The 25,837-nt window shown below is 40.1% G+C and overlaps 1 protein-coding gene across 2 annotated transcripts; it reads right to left on the reverse strand.

The window, feature by feature from the left end:
* Positions 1 to 2,468: 2,468 nt before the first annotated feature.
* Positions 2,469 to 25,835, reverse strand: LOC122876286 (DNA repair protein XRCC4-like). 2 transcript variants are annotated; one of them, XM_044196395.1, is made up of 7 exons: positions 25,712 to 25,835; positions 21,232 to 21,373; positions 20,250 to 20,452; positions 11,699 to 11,865; positions 10,970 to 11,134; positions 9,040 to 9,128; positions 2,469 to 5,899 (listed from the first exon to the last, which is right to left on the reverse strand). In XM_044196395.1, the coding sequence occupies exons 1-7, from the start codon at positions 25,751 to 25,753 to the stop codon at positions 5,760 to 5,762; spliced, it is 948 nt and encodes a 315-aa protein (XP_044052330.1). In that variant the 5' UTR covers positions 25,754 to 25,835; the 3' UTR covers positions 2,469 to 5,759. The 2 variants fall into 2 exon arrangements, with proteins under 2 accessions (XP_044052330.1, XP_044052331.1); XM_044196396.1 differs by lacking the exon at positions 2,469 to 5,899 and adding an exon at positions 5,908 to 7,296.
* Between the last annotated feature and the right edge of the window lie 2 nt (positions 25,836 to 25,837).

The raw sequence follows: 25,837 nt of genomic DNA on the forward strand, positions 1-25,837 counted from the left end.
ACACTTAATGTCCAACTACCATCCTCTTAAAACCTGCAGAACATTTGGTTTAATTCAAATAATGAGGCCAATCAGTTCACACCAGCATCTCAAAGAGAAACCACTCGTTATCTGTAATTCTCAAAAGGCTGTTTAAATGACTGGGTTGAAACAAAGCGGATACTCTTTTCCACTGGCAGAACTTGTAGACCACTGCAGAAAAGACTCCATGACTGCAAGACAAGTCAGCATTAAATATGCAGTGTAGATTAATATAATTAGTATAAAGTTTTACCTGTAACATACAGTATATGGCTGCAATATATGTGGCTTTTACAGTATGTACGGAAGCAATGATATCTCTGTGGGCACCAAATGTACAATGCACGTAACACTGTATTCTTTTTCCACATCATCAATGGATATTCAACATCTGAAAGTTGTTGTATATGATGACTAGATTGGTCTTTGTGCTGTACTAGAAGATAGAGGCTATGCTAGGAGTCAAATGTATGTATGGGTATATACTGTACATGTATAGACCAGCTCTTTGGTCTCACACATACAGTTTACACACAGAGCAGAAGCTTGGTCGAGCAGGGGAGGTTCACTGCTGGTTTTGTATTGCCCTGAAATATATTCCCTCAGTTTTAAACAGCCTGCCCACTGCTTTACTCCCATATGTGTAGCAGTGATTCCCACTGTGAGCAAAAGGAGTAACAGGTAATGTAGTCTGACATGAGTGGCCCAATAAAACTGATTACATTTCTAGAGTTAGAAAAAACAAATGAACAGCAGTAGTCTTTATAAATGTATTGCTCTACTGATCATAATTCAGTGCCGTTTTACTGAATCACAAAACTTGGTTGAATCACACAGCAAGAGGGCCGTAGTGCAATAATCAAAAGTCGAAGCATACACCAATCGGTGCAATATGTCTGAAGGGTGAGTAAACTGTTACTCATAACAGAGTATTTGATGATATTTTCCCATATAAGCTGTCATCTTCCGTTTTCAAACATTGTTTGTGTAAGGCCAAGTTGTTTTAGACATTACAGTGTAAGGCGGTGACCAGTGAGAGCACAGCCTAACAACAGACAAAGACCACTCTGTCTCACTGCAGCTCTGTGGCGGGAAAGCAGGAAGACTCCTGTCATTTCCCTAGATGATGGGATTCCTACAGGTGCACGCAGTAAGTGAATGACGATGATAAGAAAGTGACTGAATGTTTAATTTCAGCCTGGCACAGCCATCATCGCTCCCTCACAAACAGCGTTAACCCTTTCAGCTGCATGGGCTACAGAGTAGCCCGTTGATCTAGAGTGCCCATGCTAGAAGGCATGTGGTCGTAACTTCAGGGTTTTTTTCCTGAATGCAAATGTACACAAAGTATAATAGACTAAAAGGAATTCACCCAGGTGTGTTTAGTGCAAGCGACAATAGCCAAAAAGTTAAACATTTACCAATTTTTAAATATAATTGTTGATTGTTGTTGGTCAAAATATAATTGAAGCTAGTATGTTAGTATGTACGTGCTGTATGTCTAGTAGTATTTCTAGTAGTAGCAGTAGTAGTAATAGTATTTCTTGCTGACTGCAGCTGGCCCCATCAACAAGGCCTGGGACCCCCACTGACACACTCTTATCCCACCCCATGGACAGTACACATCCCATTAATATCGCCACGCCTTATATGTGAAAACAGTAACAGTAAACAGCAATAAACCTGTTTCTGATTCTGATAACAAGCCAACACAAAGCAAGTTCATCCCTGGAAATCCATCCAAGCCTTATACTATTGGAAATGATTTTATGGCTCCAACACAACAAGAACTTGTGCTGCTTGATAGTCTGTCACTTTTCCAAATTAATATGCAAATTAAGTGGGTGCTTTAAAGAATAATTAGATCATCTGCTCAAATTGGAACCAGTGGTAATCAAACTGACTTTGTACTACTACTGTATGAATGTATTTTTCTTTACTTATGGTGTTTAGCGCTGTCACACTACAAATTTTTTTCTGCTTACATGTAAATGTATGCAGTTTAGTACTCAAACATTTAATCAGATTGTTGGCTCTGCTGGGTGAACCTGTGGTATGAGGTTTCTATTATATATATTTTTTAGTTATACAAATGTGTCCACGCAGGCCACCATGTACCGCTGCTACAGCTCGTGCAAGATAATTAAGTTTTTTTGTTTTTAAACAATTACTTTTCTTAGCTTTACTTTTGTATCAATGAATAGAAAGTCAGCAAATGGACATCTCATTTTAGAATGGAATACTTTCTTAATAATAATTCTTACATTATTACATTCTTATTAGGAGTCAATATTCTTCAGGTTAACTTCTTGCCAACAATATAGGCTTAGTCAGTGTACACCACTATATTAAAAACATCTTCACAGTGTCGATTTACACAACGTGTCACTTGCAGTGACTTACTCTTATTCAATGATGTATGATTTAGAAAATGCTGAAAAGGCAAAAACATTGCAAAGTGAAATGTTTATTTCAGTAAGGTTGAAATTAACATCTTGTGAGACATTTCACAATAGATATTTTCCCCAAAAAACTTTTGAAAAACATTCAATATACATATTTAATTTATTAAAATATTACTTTCTCTTTCATGTATTTTTAATGCATTTCCAGGGGAACATTTGTTATATTTCAAATTTTAAAAAATGTATTCTTGAATCTACTGGTTAAAAATGGAAACATTTAGAAAAATATTATCACCAGGTTCTATTCAAAATTATGAAACAACACAAATAGGCATGTTTTAGAATATTCTGCATTTATCAGCATGCTATCGTAATATTCTGAATGAAACCACTGACTGAAATATACAGCAGTCTCCTTATCTTTCACACTTTGTCTCATGCTCCATCACACATTGTCATGCACTCATCTGTAAATTACCCTCAGAAACTGATTAATGGGATGTATAGAGGACAGTGTGACATTCCTGTGGAGATTATTAAACCAGCAAGCACGTGTTGTGGGATTATCCTGGCAGCCACCTGTGGTCCTCAGCAGACATGTAGGTATCATCAGAATCATAAAAGACAGCAGGGAGGTCCAGAAGTCAAAGGTAGAATGGTCAGATAAAGACCCTGAATAGTTTCTTTACTGTCAGTGTGAAGACACACTGTGATGACCTCAGGACCTAGAGCTGGTAGCAGAGGTAAAGGAAGAGTTGAGGAGGTGAAGATAGTGAGAGACAACATAACCCTATTAACCTTCTGCAAAACACCCATCAGGTAGTTTGGGCCACAGAACCTCTACAGAATAAAAGGGCAGATGAAAATGAAAAAAAGGAGTAGGTCAAATTATTGTTCGCAAAGTGCTAGTTTACAAAGGGGAAATGAAAGAGATGGCATATAGTTTATTTTCATAATGAAAAGAGGGACAAAAACATAAGCAAGACATGATGAATAAGCAGCAACAAAGCAGCTTCGGTTCTTTGGTGGTGACACCCTGTTTTCTGGGTGTAGCCTGTTGTCCCTCAGTAGTTGTTACTCTTTCTCCGGTCTCACAGAGAGCCAAGACAGAGGGGCTTGGCAGCCAAATTCGAGCTCAGGGCGAAGTCAAAGTCTTCCATAGTCCTGGTCCAGATTCTCTGCCATGTTCTCCAAATCATTAGCAGCAACACCATCAGTTCCTGAGGAAGCACTGGAGGGCGTTAAGTGCCTGCTATCACATGTGCACTAACGCATTTGGGCAAAGTCTTGACGGCAGCACCAAACAGAGCATGCGGTCTGGAGTCTTTAGGAAAAGATAGTGCCATTAATTGTTCGTCTTTTGATTTATTGAAGATGAGAGCTCTCATGAGAGCTGTGGCAGGTAATTGTCACAGTTAAAGCAAACCAGATGGCAGTAACATGCTCTGGCTTTCACAATCAGGGACGAAATCTGGCATCAAATCTGGTGACACCTCCAGGACACTGTTGCCTGATTTTTGGTTGTGTGTATCGAGGTGAGGGTTGACTAGCTGAAAGTAGCTTGCCACATTGCTGGATAGGGGTCAAGAAAACCTGTTCATCATAACAGCCTTAGATTTAGGGCTTTAATAATGTTCATGAGTCCTGGATGTCATCTATTCATTGAGGAGGGTGGAAACAAGACAGAAAGGAATAGAGATCAGAGAGAAGGAAAAAGTTAGAGGTAATATATAATTTGTAGTAATAAAACACACAACATTTTAAATGTCATATTTTATCCCTCAATATGGAGATGTACTTGGGAAATATAGTTCAACATATTGATATGAACCAAGGCTGAATTATATTACCATGTATCCTACCCAAGAAGTTGATGTTAGTTGTTAGTTGCTTAGAGAGGAAAAAGATGTGTGCAACAAATGAAATCTGCAAAGGCGAGGGTGCAAATGAGAGAATAAGTGCATGTTTTTACTGGAACTCAAAAGCTATTGCTTTAATTGGTTAGTCGCAGGTTAGTTTGCTTATTTGCTAGCCAACTGTAAGCTGAGGGAGGATGTTATGAGGTTTTTAGATTTAAAAGAAGTGTCACTATAACAAATGTAGGAGAGGTGACTTACCAATTATACCATACCTACTTTCCCAATGCAACCACGTAATCTGGAGATGTTACTGTGACTTTTGTGTTAAAAATACTTATTTGTGTATTTTCTGACTACAGATATAGTGCATAAGTTGTAAATGCTGCTTTTCAGAATCTTTTTTTGCAGCAGTAGAAGCAAGATGCAATGTTAGTCTGAGCCCATGTGTAGTCCCAAAAGGAAGCAGTCCAAGAGCCTCTGGTCATTCTATTGCAGTCAATCAGTACAGTATGAGAAAACATGCAGCTGCTGAATGTGGACAGACCTCACAACATTGTATGTTTGAGCCGGATGTTCAGGAGACACCCCTGAAAATCCAAACATTAACAGAAGCTGATTAATGTCAAACTCTGTCAGACCCACCAGTGAGTCCATCTTTATAAAGTCCTGCTGTTAAGATGTTCACACCCATAGAAATTTATTTTCAAGTCTACTCATGATCCCAAGGGAAAAACAGAACAGTATCAAAAGTCAAATGCCATAGATAGAATATGAAAAAACATTCAGTTTGTTTATTGCTAAGAAAATGTTTAAAAAACCCAAATATGTCCCTTGCATTTAACTCATTCTATTTATTAGGAGGAGATAGCATCTATTCGTCAGCATCTGGAGACCAGTTCCACATCTAAGACCAGTGTTGTGGTCAGAGGCAGCAGGAGGAGTACTTTATGTCCTTAATGAGTAATGCAATCAATACTCTAAGATGTAAAATGAAGACAACCAGTTGAATAATTACACAGAAATGTGCAGGGCAGAAAATTCAGTAGGGGGCCCCACATCTGTTACTGTGGTGGTTTTTCAGAACTTTGCAGAAACTGAAAAGAAGTCATGACTGAAATTTGAGGGAAAAGAGAAAAATGTTTCACAGGGCCATTAAACTAAACTTGAAATTATTTTCTTGCATTGTTGTTAAACTCTGGTTAGGAGCCACATGGAACAGCTTATTCTTAAACTGCAAAAAGACTGGAGCGACTGTGTGTCATGTTGTTGCCTTAATATGATCTACCTGAAAACTGCAATATGTAATCTTGTTTTCTCTTAAATGTTCCCATCCGAACTGCTGCTACTGTATGTGAAAAGAGGCTTCACAAAACAGCTTCATGAACTAAAAAATGTAAGTAATCAAGGGGAAGCAGTGGCAAGAACAACTATGATCCCAAATATGATGATACATTGGTTGCATTAGTTTATCTGACTAATCCTGCTCAGAAGGCTCTGGGCTCGGGGTATGAAGCAACCTCCGCTTCCGTCTCGGTTGTTCATCTTCATCATCTTCATCATCTTCATCAGAAAAAGTCTGGTCCACAGAGATGCCCAGGCACACCAGATTACGACCTGCATACAATATATACAATACACACACAGACAGAACTGTTGAGAAAACCACCTGATACTGTGGTTAGTAGTACATTATTACTTTGCAGTTGCTACTTTAATTAATGATGTCACTAATATACCTGGACTATCAGAGCAGTTATTTTGAAAAATCAATCATATTACTTTTATTCACAATGACCTCTGACTGTTGGACTGCAAGTTCCTCAAATGCCTCTCAACAAATGCCTCTAAATGCCTGCATGCTGATGTCTTGTCTTGTTCCAAATTTTTGGGATTACTTAGGTGGTTTCATTACCAAAGCCCAAATTCTCCATCTTCATAGCTTAAAACCGATTCTCCATCAGTGTCATTTGTGGCACATTTGTGGCAGTTGCAGGGCATATTGCCTCAGATAACCTTTGTTAACCCTGGATAACTCCACACCTAAAGTCCTGTGACCTTTATCGGGAATAGAGATCTGGCATTCCACACAAGCCTGGTCACACTCGGATACAATTATTTATATACGGACAGACATACAAGCACACCTGTTTGCCCTTTAACACTGCTGCTAGCCTATTCGAATTTAAAGATCGACAGATTGCGCAGTTGTGTTAGATAAAAAGAAATACTTAGAAGGCTCGATATGCTGTCTGATTAGGAGATAAAACTTTTAATAAAGATGGTGAAATTAATGCTACTGTTGATATTCACGGTAAATTAAATGAATGAAGAGCGAATCGAGTCTGGCATAACAGTCCATCTGACTGAGGCCATTTCCGTAATTTGTATCCATTTCTTTCTTCCCCCTCTTAGCACTGCAACCCTCTCAGATACTCTCTGATGCCTTAAATCACACTGCCTCTCTCCTCTCCTTTCATTCTCCATCCTCCATCTCTATCTCTTTTATCTTCGGTCACCCTATTGTGAGTGATATGCTTCCTATTTTGTCACAATCAGATGCTAAACCTGGAGGGAACAAGTCAGAGAGAGAGTGTCTTCTTTTGTCTCCAATTCTGCTCTGTCATTACTCTCTCTTATCAGGCCTCGGCAATATGAAAACACACCCCAAGGCACGAGGGTTAACTGGGGCCAAGCATGTCAAAAGGGAATTGTGTAGCCCACTATGTTGGTAAAGTTTGGGTAGATTTCTAAATGCAAATAAAACATCAATTTGCTATTGTGCACACAGTTTCTGATCTGGGTTAAACTCTGCAATAGCCAAATGGGCGGGGAGTCAAATTGAACAGATTTATCAAAGTTTACTTAACTTATTTAACATATGTGTTTACAGAATTTGTAAACACAAAAGATTGTCGTGGCTCATACTGTATGTTCCATGTCCTCAGCTCATTGTGAAGATGGCTATGAATTAGTTGGTTGCTGGGGTTGCCAGTATAAAGCTGCACAATATTCTGTAAACAAGAAGGAGTAACAATGCATTAGGAACCCATTAGCATATTGTAATAGCCATTGACATGAAAATATGGCTTGTTTCCACCACGGTGCATTTGGCCAAGAGAGAAACGCCCAGAGACTGATTTGTTGGACAGCTGAGTTTGTGTAAATACCACAACGATTTTGGAAAGCAGACCCATAATGTTAAAAAGCTCAGAATATGTAGAGAAGAAGCGGACAAAGTTCATTAAGGCACGAAGATACGAGATAAGTGCTGGTGCCGAGTGATTTTCACCGACAAGATGAAAACACAAGAAAGCATTGTAAAACCCTTCTGGACTGCAAACGACAAAGTGTGTGAGCCAAGACCCATACCGTACAATCTACAACCTCCATCCATCTTCACTGAAGCCAGGATGGGTGAGAGAGCATGAAGGGGAGAGTGTGTGTACGTGTGTGAGTGAGAGAAAGTGCAGAAAATGAGAGCCAAACAACAGAGCCTGCTGAAGTCACTACAACATCAATGTGTTTTGCAACTATATTATCCTCTCGGGGGGGCTTGAGTTTGGCTCTGAACACAAACACGGCCATTGAGAGAGCGAGCAGTGGGTTATCCCAGCAGAACCCAGCTCTGTAGTGCAGGGCGGTATGACTCAGCAGATGTGACATCACACCTGCTCTGCATGATGCAGGAAAGGGAAGACCACCTCATGGCCGGCCGTGTTGATCACAACAGAGCAATCACAGCAGACTTCGCTGGGTGGGTATATGACTCACTGACAAGTGTTTCCCAGAACCCGGCTACCCGAGGGTATACTCTCTGCTTGTGTGTGCTTTTAAGTTTACGCAAAAAACCCCTGCTTACTTAATCAATTACATTCAGCTGTCAGGTTTATTGGACTGCAAAATCAGTTGGAGGAAGAAGCTAAAACTCAAGAGTTTCACTGAGAGTCTGCACCAATATTGAGTCACATTGTGACCTATGGCATCACAAGGAGTACTGGGAATGGGCGAAAATGTTATGTTCAATATTTGCACACCCTGCTCCACCAAAACATGGTGCATGTGTAAATAAGTGGAACACTGGAGCACAATGTGTTGATGGTGTGTAGCAGTAAATTTCTACAACGGAGACCTATGAGAAAGTCCTAAATGAGTTATATCAAAAGAGGAAGCCTCTGAAGACTTTACATTTTAAATTACTTTCTGAAACTGCCACATCCTAAAGTGTTCAGCATTTAGCTTATTTGGCCCCAACTTCAACCCTCTCTAACTGATACATGTGTTATCTGGTAGGTTTGTGTTTATGCACTAAAATCATAATCCTGTCCCCTGAACCAAAATGATACTTAGGCTTGCTCTGCGATCAAACTCACACACATTTTGTGCGTTTTAAGTCAGAAACACACAGCTAACTGCCAATTCTCATCATGTTATGAACTGCATTGGTTAGGTTCTGCCTTACCCCTTGAGAAAAAGCCTTTGTTATTTATTATTCTGAGTAATTAGAGGGCAAGCAGATGTTTCAATCTGGTTATTCAGAGTCATTGATATTGCTGTTGCAAGATATTTTAACGCAGGAAAATATGAAATCACTTTATTTTTCTTTTGAATATTATTCATTTGTAATACACAATTATTCATTCTGGGTTGGCAGAGAATGGTTTATATAATGGGCTTAGGAGCAGTTTTTCCTCTGATAAGTAAAAAAAAAAAAAACAAAAAAACTGCACTCTTAACACTACACTACACACACACACCTGTGATGAGGATAGTTGACTCCTGAGATGGATGGATGCTCTGAACTGTCTCCTCTCTTCTGTCCTGACTGCCATCTTCACCAATGTCACTAAAGGAAATGACACAAGTTTGAGAGAAGAGTTTTTTTTATGTAGAAAAATCAGTCTGTAAGGGAGAGTGTGGAAAGACAAAAAAGGGAAACTGAATTGACACATGAATATGCTTCAAAAAATACAGCATCTCATTTTACTATGCTGGCAAAACCTTGGGGTAATCATCTTTCAATATTTTATATTATTGACCTCAAGGGACGGTGGCAAAGCCAGACACATAAGCAGCGATTATGAGTAAAATCTTCCATCCATACACTGTGGCCTGCAATGATGGAAGATATAACACTGTGGTAGTCTGCCACTGTTGCCTCTTCAGCCCTGTGTTCTCTGTTGTTTCCCCTTCCTGGTGTTTCCTGTGTGTCCCCTACTTGTCTGTAGGTGTGTGTGTGTGTGTGTGTCACCGGCTCCATGAATCCTCACCTGCTGCTGATCACCAGCACACCTGTCCTCTATCTACTCATCAGTCTCCACAGCTTATATGCCAGACTCTTCCACTACACCGACGCCAGATCGTCCCCGTACACTGTACGACCACTACGTCAAGGCTCTGCTAAGAAATACACAGCTAACTACTTTGCAAGTATATTTTGTTTCCTCGTGTTTTTGATCCTGTCTTCTGCTCTGCCCAAAGGATTATCCTGTGCTGGTGATCAGCTCCTGTTCTCTGGATTCCTGTCTGCCTGCCTCTTCAGCCATCTCCACCTTGCCTGTTCTCCACTGCTACACCCCGGTCCAATATCCATGCTTGTTATAATAAAGTGTGAATCAAGTGACTAAGCTACCTTGTGGTTCTGCATTTTTGTGGGTTCGAAGATCGTACATACGACAAACACAGGCTTTATTAGCCACCGTCTGTGTTCTGCGATAGCCAAAGGTGTGGCAAACATATACGCAGATCTGACAGCAATGTGCTAACCTGCTTGGAAACAAAACATGCAAGTGTGCAACTAAAGCAATGACCTAAATATGTTGATTTACTCTTTACTCAAAATTCTCTGTGCTACACAGTAAATTAGCTAAATGAATTGCCACACTATAAAGTGTTTCTTATTTAAGATTAAACAGGCAGTCTAGCATGTACTCGCAAGAAAACAAGACTAGAGCTGCAACAATTAATCAATGGACAGGAAATTATTCGGCACCTTTGCTGATAATTAATTAATCGCTTATGTCACTTTTCCAAAAAAAAAAAGTCAAACATTTGATGGTCCGAGCTTCTTAAAAGTGAGAATTAGCTGCTTTTCCTTGTCTTACATTATAGTAAATTGAATACTTTGGGGTTTTAAGCTGATGGTCAACAAAACAAGACATCTGACGATATCACCTTGGGCTCTAGGAAGTTGTGATGGGCATTTGTGTTTTCTGATGTTTTATAGACCAAATAATGAGTCAAGAAAATAATTGGCAGATTAATCAATAGTGACAATAATCATTATTTGCAGCCTTCCCCACTGACTTTGTTGCTTTGTTTTTGCTTTTCTTTTCAGGTAAGACTTGCTTTAGGAAAATTGTTATTTTGGATGCTTCGTAATCAAAAATCATATCAGTTGAAATGTAAATTAGTCAAATACTCTGTGCCTTGTGAACATTTTGAATCCCCCAATGCAATTGACAAATCTTTACTGTATGTATGTACTTCAAGGTAACACCTGGTAGCTAGCATTTCATCAGACCCAGAAGTTCTTGTAATGACCACATATATTTATAGACCCTGTGTATAAAAAAATTAAAAAATGTGAGAAACACAGAACAATACATATTTCACTGGTTCATCTGCATTTTAAAGCAGAAAAGTTAGCCAGAATTAGAGGAAGCCATGTAAAATCTGTCTGCTGACCTTTGTCTCCCCTCCTCATCTCTCTGCTGGTCATCGGTCTGTTGGAGCTGGTGGACAGCATTCTGCAGCTCTCTGATCTTGGCCTTCTTCTCGTTCAGCACCATGACAAAGCGTGAGTACAGCTCACTCTCCAACATCTCCTTATCCTGAACCTGCTTCTCCAGCCTGGTGAGAAAAACACGCAGACACCAATGTATGTGCAAAAACATACATGCAAGCAAATGGACTCCCACTTGTACACATCATGTTTGTTTGCCTCCACCCTGTGCAGACATAAGTCACCCTTATCCGCCGTCTATGGCACAGCTCCATTCATTGGCCAAGGAATGAACAAGCAGCTAAACAATTACACAAAAAATGCTATTTGAAAAGACGTCAAGCACCAGGAATATACAAAATGAAAGACATACAAGTGAATCACTTGTTAGTCCCAGTTTGTAACTGGCTGGATGGGTGGAACCCTCAATGCTGTCAAATGGGCGACGAGTGATGATGTCATGCTGGGTGACTGCTGTGGATATAAACAGCAGGCAGCGTGACTTAAAAAGCAAAGAGAGCTTGCATGCAAACAAGACATTCGACAAACAAATACCAGCGCTGAACATCTTCATTCTGTCAGGGTATTTTCCATTTGAACTTGACATTTGCCCTCCAGCACATATTCTGTCACAAACACGCATTTTAATCCATCAGCACAAAACACAGGGCTGCTTTCCTCCTCATCCTTACTCTCTGAGTATTCTCTGGTGCTCCTGTTTCAGTCTACGGTTCTCCTCCAACAGCTGGCAGTTTTCTGATCCCAGATCCATACTGCGCTTTAGGGACTGGACAATCATCTCCCGGTTCAGCTCTAGAGGGTCTGGAGCTGGCTGGAGCTCCACAGAACCCAAGTGCACCTTAAGAAAGGAAGGAAAGAATGAGCAGAAAAAGGAGAAGGAAAATGAGAGAGCAAGATCAAATAAGACTGGAGTATTACGTTACAAATTGCATGAGCATCAGTTCATATTTAAGGCAATAAAGTTTTCTCTGCAGGTTGGCTGGCTTCATTATTCATGACCAGTTGAGGAGGTCAGCAATGTGGGAGGACCTCAGTACTCAACCGTATTTCCTCTGCATTGACAGGTGACAGTTAAGGTCATTCATGACACATGGTAAGCATAACCTCTGGGTGCCTCCCTTTGAGCATGCCGACTGGGAGGAGACAACAGGACAGATTTAAGACTACATCTCCCCAGCTGCCCCTGGAGTACCTGGGGATCCTCTAGGAGAAGCTGGAGGAAGTTACCTGGGGAAAGCACATCTGGCACCACAACCATGGCATAAGTAAGGGGCTAGAAAACTGAAGCATAGTTTAATGGATTTAAGGCAATAACCATATGCTCACAACTAAAGCTTCCAAAACCTGCTTACAGTGAAAAATGAGTAAGAATTTGCACCTTAATGTCATCCCAAGAAGCTCTGCAATATACAGGTGCAACAAACCATTACATCACATTTTCTTTGAAGCTGGAGACTTTTTAAGATGATGAGGTGTTTTCCTCTGTCTGGGAAAAATACAGGATGAATTCATTGGTCACTGGTAAACTATGCAAGTGAGCACACAGTTTCCTATCTGTTGCTTCTTGTCGGTGACTCTTTGGAATCACAGGCAGGCTTCAGATGTAATAAAACATTCCTCATTTGGTTTGTATTTTGGCACCACGTCACAGAGCAGGGCTGAGGCATTGCAACAGGCGACAGACAAATGTTCTAACATTTAGTTGATGTGTTAAATTTTCTAAATTCCATCGTAGCCCTCCAATTTTAAATAAAATAGGACTAAATCTACAGCAAACAGCTATAATTAAATACAGAATACCCCAAGTCTGCTCATCAAAGCTGCCACACCAAACATATTTTCAAATAGATGCACAATCTCTGTTTGCTTGATGCCTCGGAGATTCTCCCATGCACACACACACACACACACAGACACACATAGAGGTACTACTCATGATGCAATGGGAAACCAGAAGGTGATGAGGTACTAAATCTTTACTGAGCTGCGTTGAGGTCGCAGACCCACTGTAATAAAGCCGCCATCTTCAAAAGCTCTCATAAAATTCTTGTCATTTTTGTCCCGGGCCGATGCTGTCCTGGCAGGCCATACAGCTGTTTTCCCTTCCACTAGTGAACCTGAACATGTTTCAATGAGTGGACATTCACTTCACATCGCTCCCACAGCTTCATTACCTTCGCCTGCCTGTCTCAATCGATCCTCTGTTCTTTGGCAGTCTCTTTCTCTCAATGTCAAATTTTGTTGTCTCTCTTCTTTCTCCTCCTCCCTCTCACTTTGTCACCTCTCAAAATACAAACTTTTCTGTAATGTTTTGTACATGAAATACTAACATATTAACAATTAGCAATATTAACTCTATTACTGTGTATCTCCTGCCAAATCCTTTCTGCATTATTTTAGCCATGATAGCTGTCCCTAACTACAGTCTCACAGAGCCGCTAGTGTGCCTTTAGACTCTTAGTCTTGTTTACATGTGATCTTCTTGTGTTTTTGAGGGGCTTGAACGCCACCAAGCTTCGATGCATTACCACCCTCCGCAATAAGCAAAATGCACACCATGAGCACAAGGGCTCATGTGCATCCTCACGTGCGTTTTGAGCATGAGGTAAGAAAACAGGGGTCGCTCATCAAAAAATTGCTAGTGGTCAAAAACCCTGCTCTGTGAATTTATAGCTTACTGACTGCTCAAAGATAAAGACTCCATTTATTATCATTCCACAATAAAAATGAATGTAGATTAAGAGATAATTCTGTAAAAGTCTCTTTGCATAATCACATGCTTATTTAGTGCCAGTGCTGCCAATAATACCCAGCGTGATCACAACAAGGAAATCGGTGATTTAACAAATGTCAACTTAATAGGATCGGGACACAGGGGAGACCACCCAGGATCTAAGGAGGATAAGGTTCCCAAGAACTCATAAAAGTCTAGAGCAACATCAGGATGTCACAGTGATCCAGTGCAGGCCCCTATAAGGGATTTAGAGGGAATTTGTGTGACACTGAGCTTCATAAGTCATTGACAAGTTGACATAGTCGTAATTCAGTGTTTGTGCAAGATGGTCCACCATTAATAAAAAACAGTGAGACTAGTGTAGGAAGAGGCCCAGCAAGAATGGCTGATGTTTGGCTTGGTTAAGATTGTGAATTTGAATAGTGTGCAAGTCACCACGTCCACTTCAAAGATACACCAACTTGCACAGTAGGCTACACATTACTATCTATATGCACAAATGCAGAGCTGCACAATTTTGAGGTGTGATAAATGTAGAAGATTTGATCTTACCTCAAACCTCCCTTCCGTCTTCTCCTCAAACCCCTCCTCTACCTCTTGCTACCTGTGCCTACAGCTCCTCTGTACTTCCAGAGGAAGGTCATTTGGCAATAAATCAGCTGTGTGAGAAAGGATAATGTGAAGGCTTTGGACTCTGACATGCTGAGTACACTAATATTACCACACTTTTAAGAAGTTGTAATGTCCTACATTTACTGTACAAGTCTCACTCCATCATAATGACTGGGACTTTGTCAAACTTTGTCATCAGTTTTACCCACTGACACCGTTTAAGACCATAAATCTTCCTGACCAGCATGTTAACATGGTATTACCAGTTTAAGACACCAGATATAGATATCTAAACTGCTGGAAGCACAACCCTTATTTACTGGATTAACATTGGAAAAGACACTCAGCTGCTGTTTATTTATTCCGCTCCTACTTTTAAATACCAAAGGTTGTGTGTTTCACTGTCTTTACTTTCAGGGTTTCTGAGATGACCTACTGCAGTAAACATGTGAATTCCAGATCACCAAAAGTTTACCTTAAGCTTAATGTGGGCAGCATGGAAAGAGGAAGGATGCACTAAACAAGATATAAATCTGAAAATGTAGACAAGCAGCATTCAGTGATAGATAGTGATGAATGTTTGTTTTTTTTTACTGATTTAAGTTCCTTGTTCCTTGGGGAAAAAAAGGCTAAAAAGCTCTCTTTATTTTCTTGAGCTTCTGCTTCTCTCCTGAGACACAGAGATAAAGTTAAAGGTCAGTCTGCACACTGTTGCCAGCCTCTGCCAATGTGTGGGAGGTCAGACTGTTTGTCTGTGATCCTTGACCCACTGCCACATTTTTCTACTGTGTTACTTGACTAAAACAACAATAAGTAAAGCGCTCATAGCTGTTGTTTCAGCCTCTAACAGCATTTGACATATGACTTTCAATTAAAAGATCAATGCCGCTAACATGACAGGACAAGACAGAAGAGGAAAAAACCTCTAAAGTGAGATGAGATGCTTCATACGTCTCTGTGTCATGGCCTTGAAAACCCTGAAAAACTTCCTGGGATGAAGCATACTGTATATAACTATCTATCTAAAGAGACAAAACACACCGAGATCTGAGATTTAGCAAAATATGTGGATTTCAGGATAAATTTGTCCGACATTACAACGTGGTCCGATGTGTGTGTGGTCTAACTGCTTGTTTGTGTGTGTGTCTCCCGACAGCTAGCCAGACCATAAGGTCACACCCGTGGAGAAGGGGGGACGTAGGTGTGGAGGACAAAGCCAAAAGAACACAGTCCCAGTGAAAATGATGTCACACTGTGGGCACAGAGGACACAAAGCTTTCTTTATCTCATGGTCCAACACATTGCTGGAGACCAAACCCACCATTTATTCCCATGGATTAGAGGACAAAAACTCCCATTAATCAATAACCAGTAATCAGTAATGTTAAGGTAAGGTGGCATCATTGAAATCTCCAGCTAGAGCTGGAGCTAGCATGTTCATCTATCTCACTTGCAAACAAAAACTCTAGCTCATAATAATACTTTTTCACAATGTTTATATTAGTATCTTGTTTCATATGAGGGAAAAAATATAGTGGTCCAATCCAACATGTCAGTGGTCCAATCCCCTATTTCTGTCCCTTTTCTATTTAAAGAAAATTAAGGGAATAGGGAAGTGAGTTGGTAAGCACTATGTGCATGATGACAAAGAGACAGTGTTCAAGGACAGGCAAGGGTGTTCAGTATGGGAAGTGTGGGCACTGAGTAGAGATCAGCTTGTCCCATCAGCTCCCTTGTCCGCCATGCAGAGGCAAGAGGCCAGATAAAGAGCAGGAAGTGAGGAGCGACAGCACTCAGTCCATCCCTGATAACATGAATGTTCCCATAAACACAGGGCATGCTACGACTCAGTACCAACAAGAGAGCAGATAATGGGGGAAAATAGTTTAAATACTTAATTTAACTTCGGTATCTGCCTAAAATACTGGGTTCAGAGATGTTTGTAGCAAAGCAGGGATACATTATTAAGGTTTACTCACATTAATACTGTAAACATCAACCGCAGAGACAAACCACAACTAAGTGAAAAACTACTGTGAGGTGGAACTTGCTGGTGATGACAGCAGGAGAGATGCATCGGTGAATCAGACTCTTCAATGCGGTCAGGATTCAAATCTGGCTTCCAGTTGTACCACAGTTTCCCAGACACTAAAAGCAGAACAAAACCTTGACTACTGTTTATGAAAGGCAAACATGTAACCAATTTCTCCTTTTTGCTTTTGATGTTTGAATGACTGCAGATTTTTTTTTTTTTCTGAAACCACAATAAAAGTAGCTAAATAGGTCACCTATTCGTGTATTGTCATCATTTTATCTGTAATGTTTTTGCTTTTGGCCCATTATATCAATTCCTTTCTCATTCGGTAGATTAGTCTTTATTACTAATTTGATGGAACACCCCACACTTAAAAATGATCAATGCCCATTATTAATGTTTGTAAATAATGTTGACAAAGGCCGCAAATGTGTAAACCCACTCACAAGTACATTTTGCATGATTTCACACTTCAGAATTTGGGATGTTTCAATTACAATAAGAAAACCTGGAATATTCCTGTGAACTTTGTGGCTTGCGTCGTACCGCGCAGCTGGAATCCCCAGTGAACTATAACACAAGTTCTATTTGACAAACATAAAACATGGAACCGTCAGTGCCACATTCATCCACCCAGACTTCAATTACCACACTACTCAAATACATTTTTATAAAATCAAAAAAGTCTGTACGTTTTACAAAACAAATAGAGAGGCAACGAAGGTAATAACTGATTGATGTAAAATAAAGTAAGCCACATTAAAGAATCATAGCACAACTGTGTAATCAACTTATGTCAGTGAAGTTACAATTAGGCCTACATAAAAAAAAAAACGCTAAACTTAAAAAATATATAGTTCAAGTTGTTTGTGTCATATTTGGGAGCCAAATTGAGGTAGGCCTAAACAGATGTACAGATCTGGTAATTCTCCTTAAATGCTCCAAAGTCCTTAATCTGCAAGGACATGAAGTGTTTGCATTGGCAAGTGTCAGTCCTGGAATATTTATTTTCCCACCAATGACAGATTGGTACTTAAACAGACATTAAGGAGGAGATAATGTATCCTTAGCCATGTCTGACTTAGCCATGTAAAACACCTGCTTAGTAGTAGTTTAACAACAAACACCCAAATTACATTCATCATTACAAGTTCTGGGGGTCATATTCATAAAATATTAATGTCAGGTTAAGTTCACCACCTGTTCTGTCTCTAACCTCCTTTATTTTATTCTCAAAGGAAACTTGCCTCATGTTTGGTCATTTCTGCACCCTGAAATTATCTGGCTGAGAAACTATGTTCCACTTTATAACCTCTGACGTGTTAAAAAAAAAGGCAAATGAGGGAGAGCAAAGGGAAAAAAAGAAGAAAAGAAGCAGGTGTTAGACAAGAGTGGTAGTTTGCACTTAATGCAAATAGTCCCTCAGGATTCTTAGATTTGTGTCTACCACACACATACTGCACACAGTGATGATTACTGTCAGCAACAATGTGAGCATGGATTAAATTTGTAAAAAGCACACTTGGGGCTGGACAGATTTGGGCCACTGTCAATTATTTTGTGTGGTCTAAGTTGCTCCTTTTGGCAACAACTTCTCCCTGTGCAAAAAACAAAACAAAAAAACCCACCACCACCTACACAAATGAGAGAGTTCATTCATGGCATGTCAAAACCATTAATTTGGGAATACAAACAAATACAAATGGGCTGCTGTTTATTTGTCTCTCTTGCATTTCACTTGCTGGTGATGACATGCATTTAGAAAAAGTTTCAGTGATTTGAGTGCACTGATTTTGTACTCTTTTTTTGACACAATCTATCTATTATTTTAAAAACCCTTGATTAACTAATGTTACCACTAGGGATGTCCCCAGTAGTATCCCTATTACATCCCTAGTAGTAACACTAGTCAATCATTGTTCATTTTATTTTGCAGTTAAACTGAGCTAAGCTACATTTTGGGAAATCTTGTGTTCATGTGTTTCTGAGTCTGAAAGAGGGAGCATCCACAAAAAGAAAACAAAAAAAATGTGTTGTTTAAAATATCCATTTTTTGTATACTTGTATACTACTATCATAATTTCATTATTGAAATATGGGATGTGGTTACATGAGATAAAGTCACATACAGTGGAAATAACCGTTTTGTCAAGTATGGCACCCAAAGGCTGTTAGTCTTCTTAACCCAACAGTATGTCCGCACATATCTGGACACGGACACATGCACACATGCACGCATAGGCACACTTGTATACACGGCCTGCACTCATAGAGACAAAGAAAGCCAGGGGGCATTTGAGAAAGAAGAGAAAAAGGCTCTAATCAACTGTTGTTTAACATTGTTAGATAGGGACGGCCCCGTCCATAAATCAGGGTTTTATGGCCTCTACAGTGTTCCTAACCCCCTGGCCTTCTCCCTCTGGTCTCCTCTACCTGCACAGCAGTCCCAGAACCCCAAGTGACCTGCTCCCTGGGGGCAACAGCATCATCTCAAAGTCTGTAGGAATAACACCAAAATCTACTGAAAGCACCATGACCGGTACTCCATCAAACATGTCACTCACTGTGAGCTATGTAAGAATCGCCTTAGCACAGAATGTAATACATGTCTCTGTCCGAATGTTTTCGTTTTTTGTCAGTGACTGTTGCACTAATTTAAAAAGAGATGTGCTTTAATGTGGGGGTGTTGGTTACATTAACGTAAGCTAGCTCCACCTTACTTTCAATCAGCAAACCTTTTTCCCTAAACGTTTACGAGCTATGGCCATTTGACAACTACCTTATACTGTTGCTAGTGGATGACTGGTAACAAACGGAATGATTCCTATCTGTGGCATTTTCCACAGTGGCCTGAAGGCAAGCCTTTCTAATTCTGCTACAATATGAGGAGACTATAAACCTTATCTTTTTAACAGCCCCCTATAAAAAATAAGACTTCCTTTCTATGTTGTTGTATGTCGTTAGATGCAGTTATCCTCAGGGAACAGTGACAAAAGGGAAGTGCATGATGTTGTGGAATTCAAGGGTGAACTACTGATAGATCTACATAATTAAGAATGACACCTTTCTAAAATTGATCTTTAACAGCAGATTCCTCAACACTTGAGTTTCGAACTACCCACTTCAGTTAATGAGTTTTCCATACCTCTTTTAGATGGTTCATTACTACATGTATGATGTGTCCCTGACCAATGATGCAAAGCACCCAAAACCAGTTCCAGCAAATATCATATCCAACTACAGAGCTACAGTGCCACCAGTTTTAGAGCTGCTGCAGTTCCAGTCCATCCTTTTGCCCTATGTCGGCAAGAGAGGTAAGCAGTTTAACACAGGCAAGGTTAATACCTGCTGCAATTTTGAGACTTGTGCCACCTCCAGGCAGTGTTGGTGGCGTTGGTGGAGGCACGTTGTTCCAGGTACTGTTGAGTTTGAAGGTTTGTCAGACACCGAAAAGTTATCACAGTGAAATACATACATACATAAATCTTTCGTCACAACGATCGCGAGGTAAACAGTAGAAACATGGCATTCATCTACCAAATGAAATGTGCACTTGCACGTATTTACTTGGACAACATGTCGGATGACATTGCATTGCAGCAAAAGTTGAGCGGGGTTCAACTTTTTTTGAAACCCTGCATCTTTCTCTGTGTTGGCATTTCCACTGTGTCAATGCAGCAGTCCCACTGAAATAAATGAGGGGGCTGAATGTTTTTATGTGTCTGTCTGTTGTCTGGACGGACGCAGCCTTAAAGCTGCTGATTGTGTGTCTGTTTAAAGTTTATTTAAGATTTCACAACACTCAGAGAATAATAAAAATGTACCCAAAGCTTTTGCTCACCAAGATGTCATTACAGATCTTCTGATATGAGAGATGACAGTGATCTGGAGTAAGGTGGAAAGAATACACCTCCTCGTCGCCTCGTCTCCTTCCTCCTCCTCGTCCTCTTTCACCTCCTGTTAGTGCTTGAAGAAGATCCTCAACATATCTTTCCCTCCTAACTCCCATATCTTTGGCTTCTCTTGTCACCTCATCTTCTGAAACTGTACACAACAAAGGCATTTTTCTCATTTTTGCATAATTTTAAAGTCGTACATTCGTACGTTGAGAGAAACCGGACAGAGGGCAAGGAGGTGATAGCAGACTGCAGAGCCAAAGTATAAACATTAATTATGTAGAAATGCATGGACAGATTTAAAAGGAAGCAAGCAGAGAAACCAAGGGGAATGTCATCAGCTGTTGCACAGCTGCTCACACGGGGTTGAGGGTCCCAATTAACACATCAAACACTGAAACACTGACGACCCAGAAGCCCGCACATAGCTGTCACAACCCCATCTCTGCCTGTCAACTCTGCAGATGGACAGCAATAGAAAACTAGGGAGCAGTTATGTTCCAGGTGTCCTTCCAGAGAAAATGTACTCGTGCATATGGAAGCACACACACACACACTGAACACTGATTTGCACATACAAAGACAAGCCTTGTAGAGTTTAATCTACTTTATACACCTGTAAGCTGCAGCATAGGAGTGAAGAGGGATGATGAAACAAGGTCACTGCTGTCCCTCTGGGTAAAGGACCAACAATTACAATATTATGAGATGGGGTTCAGCCAGGTGTCTACATAGTTTGGATAGCCTGATGAATGGTAGGCCTGTTGGCAACCCAATCTAGTCAATGGTCAAAAGGTGCACACATAAGCCTAAAATTGTGGGTTCAATCACGAGAAACGTGGCTTGAGACTGTTGTGTTGTGAATAATTTGAGTGGTCCTCGAATCTTCATGTGTTTTTGTACTGTTTGCAAAACTGAAATCTTTACCTTCTCCGATCCATGCTGAGTTGCCATCAGTGAGGGCTAGTGTGAACCCAGCACCCAGGTCTATGGCCCAGTCTACTCGCAGGAAGTAGGGGGTTCCTGGATCAGTAGTTACAGTGATCTCTCGGACTGTACCACTCATGACCTGCAGAAAATCAAAGATAGGAATTAAGAAACTCTTAACAAGGTGCCATTATGGCTCACTTTTCCAGCAACAAGCCCATTGCATTGTTTTCAGGATATTTCATAGTATTTGGTCTTAGGGCCTCCTTCAAAGACAGCCCTCTAATCAATCCATGTTGATGTTGTAAGGTTGTGCTAATCTTCCAGTTGCACCAATGCGCCTCATTGTTTTACTACTTGGATTTGGTAATAATTGTCCCTCTGTGTGTCTTCAATGGGGGTCTCTCTGAGTCAGTGGAGCCACATGGAGTTTAACAGGTTTTTGTGTGGGAGAGTGGGCTCCCTGAGCCCCAGGAAGGTAATTGCATGCTGCTAAAGATAAATAGAGGAATATTACCAAAAAAACAAAGTTGTTGTCTGATTTTATTCAGTGTGTACATTTGTCCAAAGATCTACAATACATATATTTCTTAAAGGGAGTCTGAATATCCAAACCTCACACTAAACCACAAACTGCATCTCATGACTTTCCACAATGAGATTTAAGTCTGGAAACATCCACTCGAGAATGGATTAAACTTGATTAAGCTCTTTAAACTCACAAAGCTTTGTAACAACCACTAAAACTACATGTTACACTCTAGATAAAAAATTAATCATGATTCTGCAATGAAACTGACTATTTCTCACGCAGATAGTTTGGGAGAAATAGGACATTTCCAGAAGAGCCAATAACAGCCCTGCGTTTAATCACATGTAAGCAATCCCTTACATGAAATGTCCTTTTGGTTTACTGGCTACACATCGTTTGTCTTCTCAAAGGGCTTGAGAAACTTTTACTTGATTGCGGATGTCCAGGCCAGAACATATGATTACCGCTTCCACGTGAAGCGAGAGGTGAGTTGGACATCGTCCCTGCTTAACTACAGGGCAAAGTGTGTGGAGATGGGGGGAAAAGGACAGCTAAATTGGCAGTTAGCCAAGCTGGACATGTTTGAAAAAATGAAAATGAGCGCCTTTGGACACTGTGCTATAAGTTAGGACGTGACAACACGTTTTTTTTGTATTCTTTCTCTGCATCTCCCACCATATACGGTGACAGAGCAGGTGGTCAAGGTTATTCAAAATGAGACATACAGCAGAGATCTGACAGACATAAACATGCCCTCTCCACACACACAAGCACACACACGCGTGCACATGTGCAGATGCATAAAGAACCTTGCAACAGATTAAAGTTGACCCTTTGTGCTTCAAGAAGGGGATGAACAAGATAAGGGAGTTGAAGGATTCAACTTTAACCTCATAAAGTGAGCCCAGCTACTCATTAGTTAGTGTAACATCTGTTGTGCAGGGACGATGACAGAAGGACAGTCCAATTAAATAAACAGCACTGTCTGTCAGGAATGGAGAGCTCCACGAAACCTTCAAAGTCAATCCTGAAGTCTTCCTGTTCAGTTACTTGATTGGCAGCCACAATCACTGGAATGCTTAAATCATCAACCAAAGCTCCCCTACAGCTTTGACACACAGCCTTTATCCTCTTTTTGTCCACCCTCTGTCATTTTTTGATCAAGCTTTTCATTGTCACTTCTTCAGCATTGCCTCATATGAAAACTGCAAGACAACAGTGTGCAGGAAGTACTAGGCAAATGAGTCACAAAGAGAGCCTCTAATTATACATATTGTGTCTTAAATGAGGAGATCATACAGAGTAGAAAATTTAATTGGCCCTGACAATTAGGCCAGTCACTGTCCTTTCACTGGACTTTCCCCTCATGCTTTCTCCAATGCAATGGTTTCAAGAAGAAAAGGAGAACTCTTTGGCTGGTCCACTGTTATCATGATCAGTCAGGGATTAAGGCAGTGCTGCCCTAACCAGCAGCAGACTGTGCCATAGCCTTTCTTTCAATATTCTTTCCAGGTACTGGCTATCTTAAGCCACTTGACAAATAGAAACAGTGTTAACAAATATAACAAGTACTACAATACATCAAGGCTTAAAAGTTAAAACATATGTCTACAAATCTGTCTGAACTGGCTTATACCATGATCATGTCAGAGGCAGAATTAGTAAAGTGTCACCATAACTTGATTGATGCATGGCTCAACATAAAGACAAGGTTTGAAAAAACACTGTAATTTAATTATAGACACTTTTGGTACTTGCAGAGGTGACTGTGATGTAGTGGTAATGGGTCATGGTTATGCTCCATCTCATATGACAAGATGTGCCTTCGCTCACATTCTCAACACCTTAAAAATTAAATGATTTCTTGTCATCATAAGGTAGCAAAAGCATTTGAGATTGGTGACAAGTTTCACACATATATCAAACATCATTGGCAATGTGTCTTCTTATTATTCATATTATTATTATTATGTGTTACCTACTACAATGCATTTGTCTCTTTACTCCTCCAAGTGAACATACTGCCTTCACACAATCTAGAATAATAATTATAACTCTACTGCTAGCTGTGATGACACTTTTAAACCACTGGGTGACAAATTAAATGAGGACGGAAGCTGAGCAACGAAAGCGCTACTGCTGGCAGCATAGTTATATGGTCCTGCAAGCCAAACTAATGGAGTCCTTGTTCACAGAAAATGTATACTAGATAGCATAAGCGATAAATAATAAATTTACATCATTTGAATTCCAGTGAAATCACACAAGGAATAAATATTACTTCAGTCAATAACACATTTCAGAATAGAAACTGTGCTGCTGGTTGTTTGCAAAGAAAAAGTAATCTGCTGGAACAAAGAGGAGTGAGCCACAGCCGAACAGCGATCACACCAGCTTCAGCTCTGCATTCAAATCATTGAAGAGATGACTAATTTCAACAAGAGGGCAACCCTTTCAAACAAACATACATTGCTACCCTGCAAGCGTTGTCCTCCAGACCTCAACTCTTACCTATAATGTTGTATACAACATCTTGCTAACCCTGGATTCAGCTGCACAATAACAGGTCATTTTCACATCTCCAATATTTACATAGGAATAAGTTACATTTGTGAAAACCTAAGCCATGCTCAGTCACAAATGTAAGGCAGTCCTCAGTTAAGATTATGGTTGTGTAAAAGTATAGTGTTGGACCAATACAACCTGTGACAGCAAAATACTGGTGGTGTAATTAGCCTAACTTTCATTCCCATCCACTGGGAAGATTGAGGGTCAAAACTGCATAGACCATTGTCACTGCAGTACTTCCAGTAAAAGATTACACATACTGAGTCTACATCAAGCCTTGATTTGACTGCAGTAATCAGGCATGCATGTACTGTTCTGTAGCCTAAATTGGTCAGTGCACTGTAAACTACAAAACTTAATCACATAAAGAGGAATGTGAGTCTGTTTAAAGCTTACACTTGCTCATCTCTTGCTCTTAGAAACCAGACTCTCCTTTCGAAGACTTGAAAAGACTCTTTTTACACCAAGTTTTCATCTGCACTATTGTAGTAAAATATGCAAAACATTATTTATGTGTGGTTTACAATCTGACAGATTTCTTCTTACATGAAGAGCTCTCGAGGAGTGTCTGGGAAGGAAGGGTTGAGTGGGATTTACGAAACATGGTTTAAATGCAGTCAAGATGCTGTCGTGGCTGGTTGGAGGGAGGGGACTTTGTTGTGAAAACTCTGAGAGAGTTGACCACAAAAATGTCTGTCCTACGTCATCCAGAGAGAATAGATTCTATTAGGCTATCAACCTATAAATAAATAATAATCAAATTTCTCTACAGGATTCAAACTAAGGATTCTTTTTATAATTGCTTTATTGTGAAGTCTACAACATGTCTCAAATTACCAGTGGCCAAAGTGATGTTGAAATTGCTGTCTGACCAACCCTGAAAAGGCCAAAAGAATACATTTTTGTGAAATAGACAAATTCAAGCAAATGCTTACATTTTAGAAGCTGTGGACATCAAATTTGTATACATGACGACATAATCAATCAATTTTCCGGTGAACGACTATTTAAGTAGTCTCTGAACACTATATTTGCTTTATGATACAGATGTTCCCTCTCTTTCCCATAATACCTCAGATTTTATTTTTATACACAGCCTAATTACACCAATATAATATTATAACAACTTCCGAATTCTGCAAGTGCTGTCTAACTAGCTTACTACAACCTTCACTAGCCAACCATGGTGGGACAAAGTATGGTAATATTATCGGTGCAGATAATACTCCTTTAACGGCAAGGCGTCGAGTATTTAACGTGCTGCAGTGGATCCGCGGTGCTTGAATATTACAGTGGTTTTCTCTAACAGTCGGACTGAATTTACTGTAATTTTGGTGTGGGTAAAACTCTTCAAGTACAAATTTTCCTCAAAAGACTTACGGTATTGTATGGGCTAACTACTGCGATGTCCAAACGAAGCATTTTTTGTATGAAATTGAAATCATTGCCGCTCTCTCTGTTGACAGTTTTTGACTGAAGTTTCAACTTTCAACTCTTGTGTTCTCA

This window comes from Siniperca chuatsi, linkage group LG5, assembly GCF_020085105.1.
Source record: "Siniperca chuatsi isolate FFG_IHB_CAS linkage group LG5, ASM2008510v1, whole genome shotgun sequence".
Lineage (NCBI taxonomy): Eukaryota > Metazoa > Chordata > Actinopteri > Centrarchiformes > Sinipercidae > Siniperca > Siniperca chuatsi.

Excerpts from the sequence above, each read along its gene's own strand:
- LOC122876286 (XM_044196395.1), bottom strand. The coding sequence starts at position 25,753 with ATGCTTCGTTTGGACATCGCAGTAGTTAGCCCATACAATACC. Across the intron at positions 11,866-20,249 it reads AGATCTGTAATGACATCTTG|GTGCACTTGGGTTCTGTGGA; the intron begins GTGAGCAAAAGC and ends TCCTTTCTTAAG. Across the intron at positions 5,900-9,039 it reads GTCAACTATCCTCATCACAG|GTCGTAATCTGGTGTGCCTG; the intron begins GTGTGTGTGTGT and ends TATTGTATGCAG.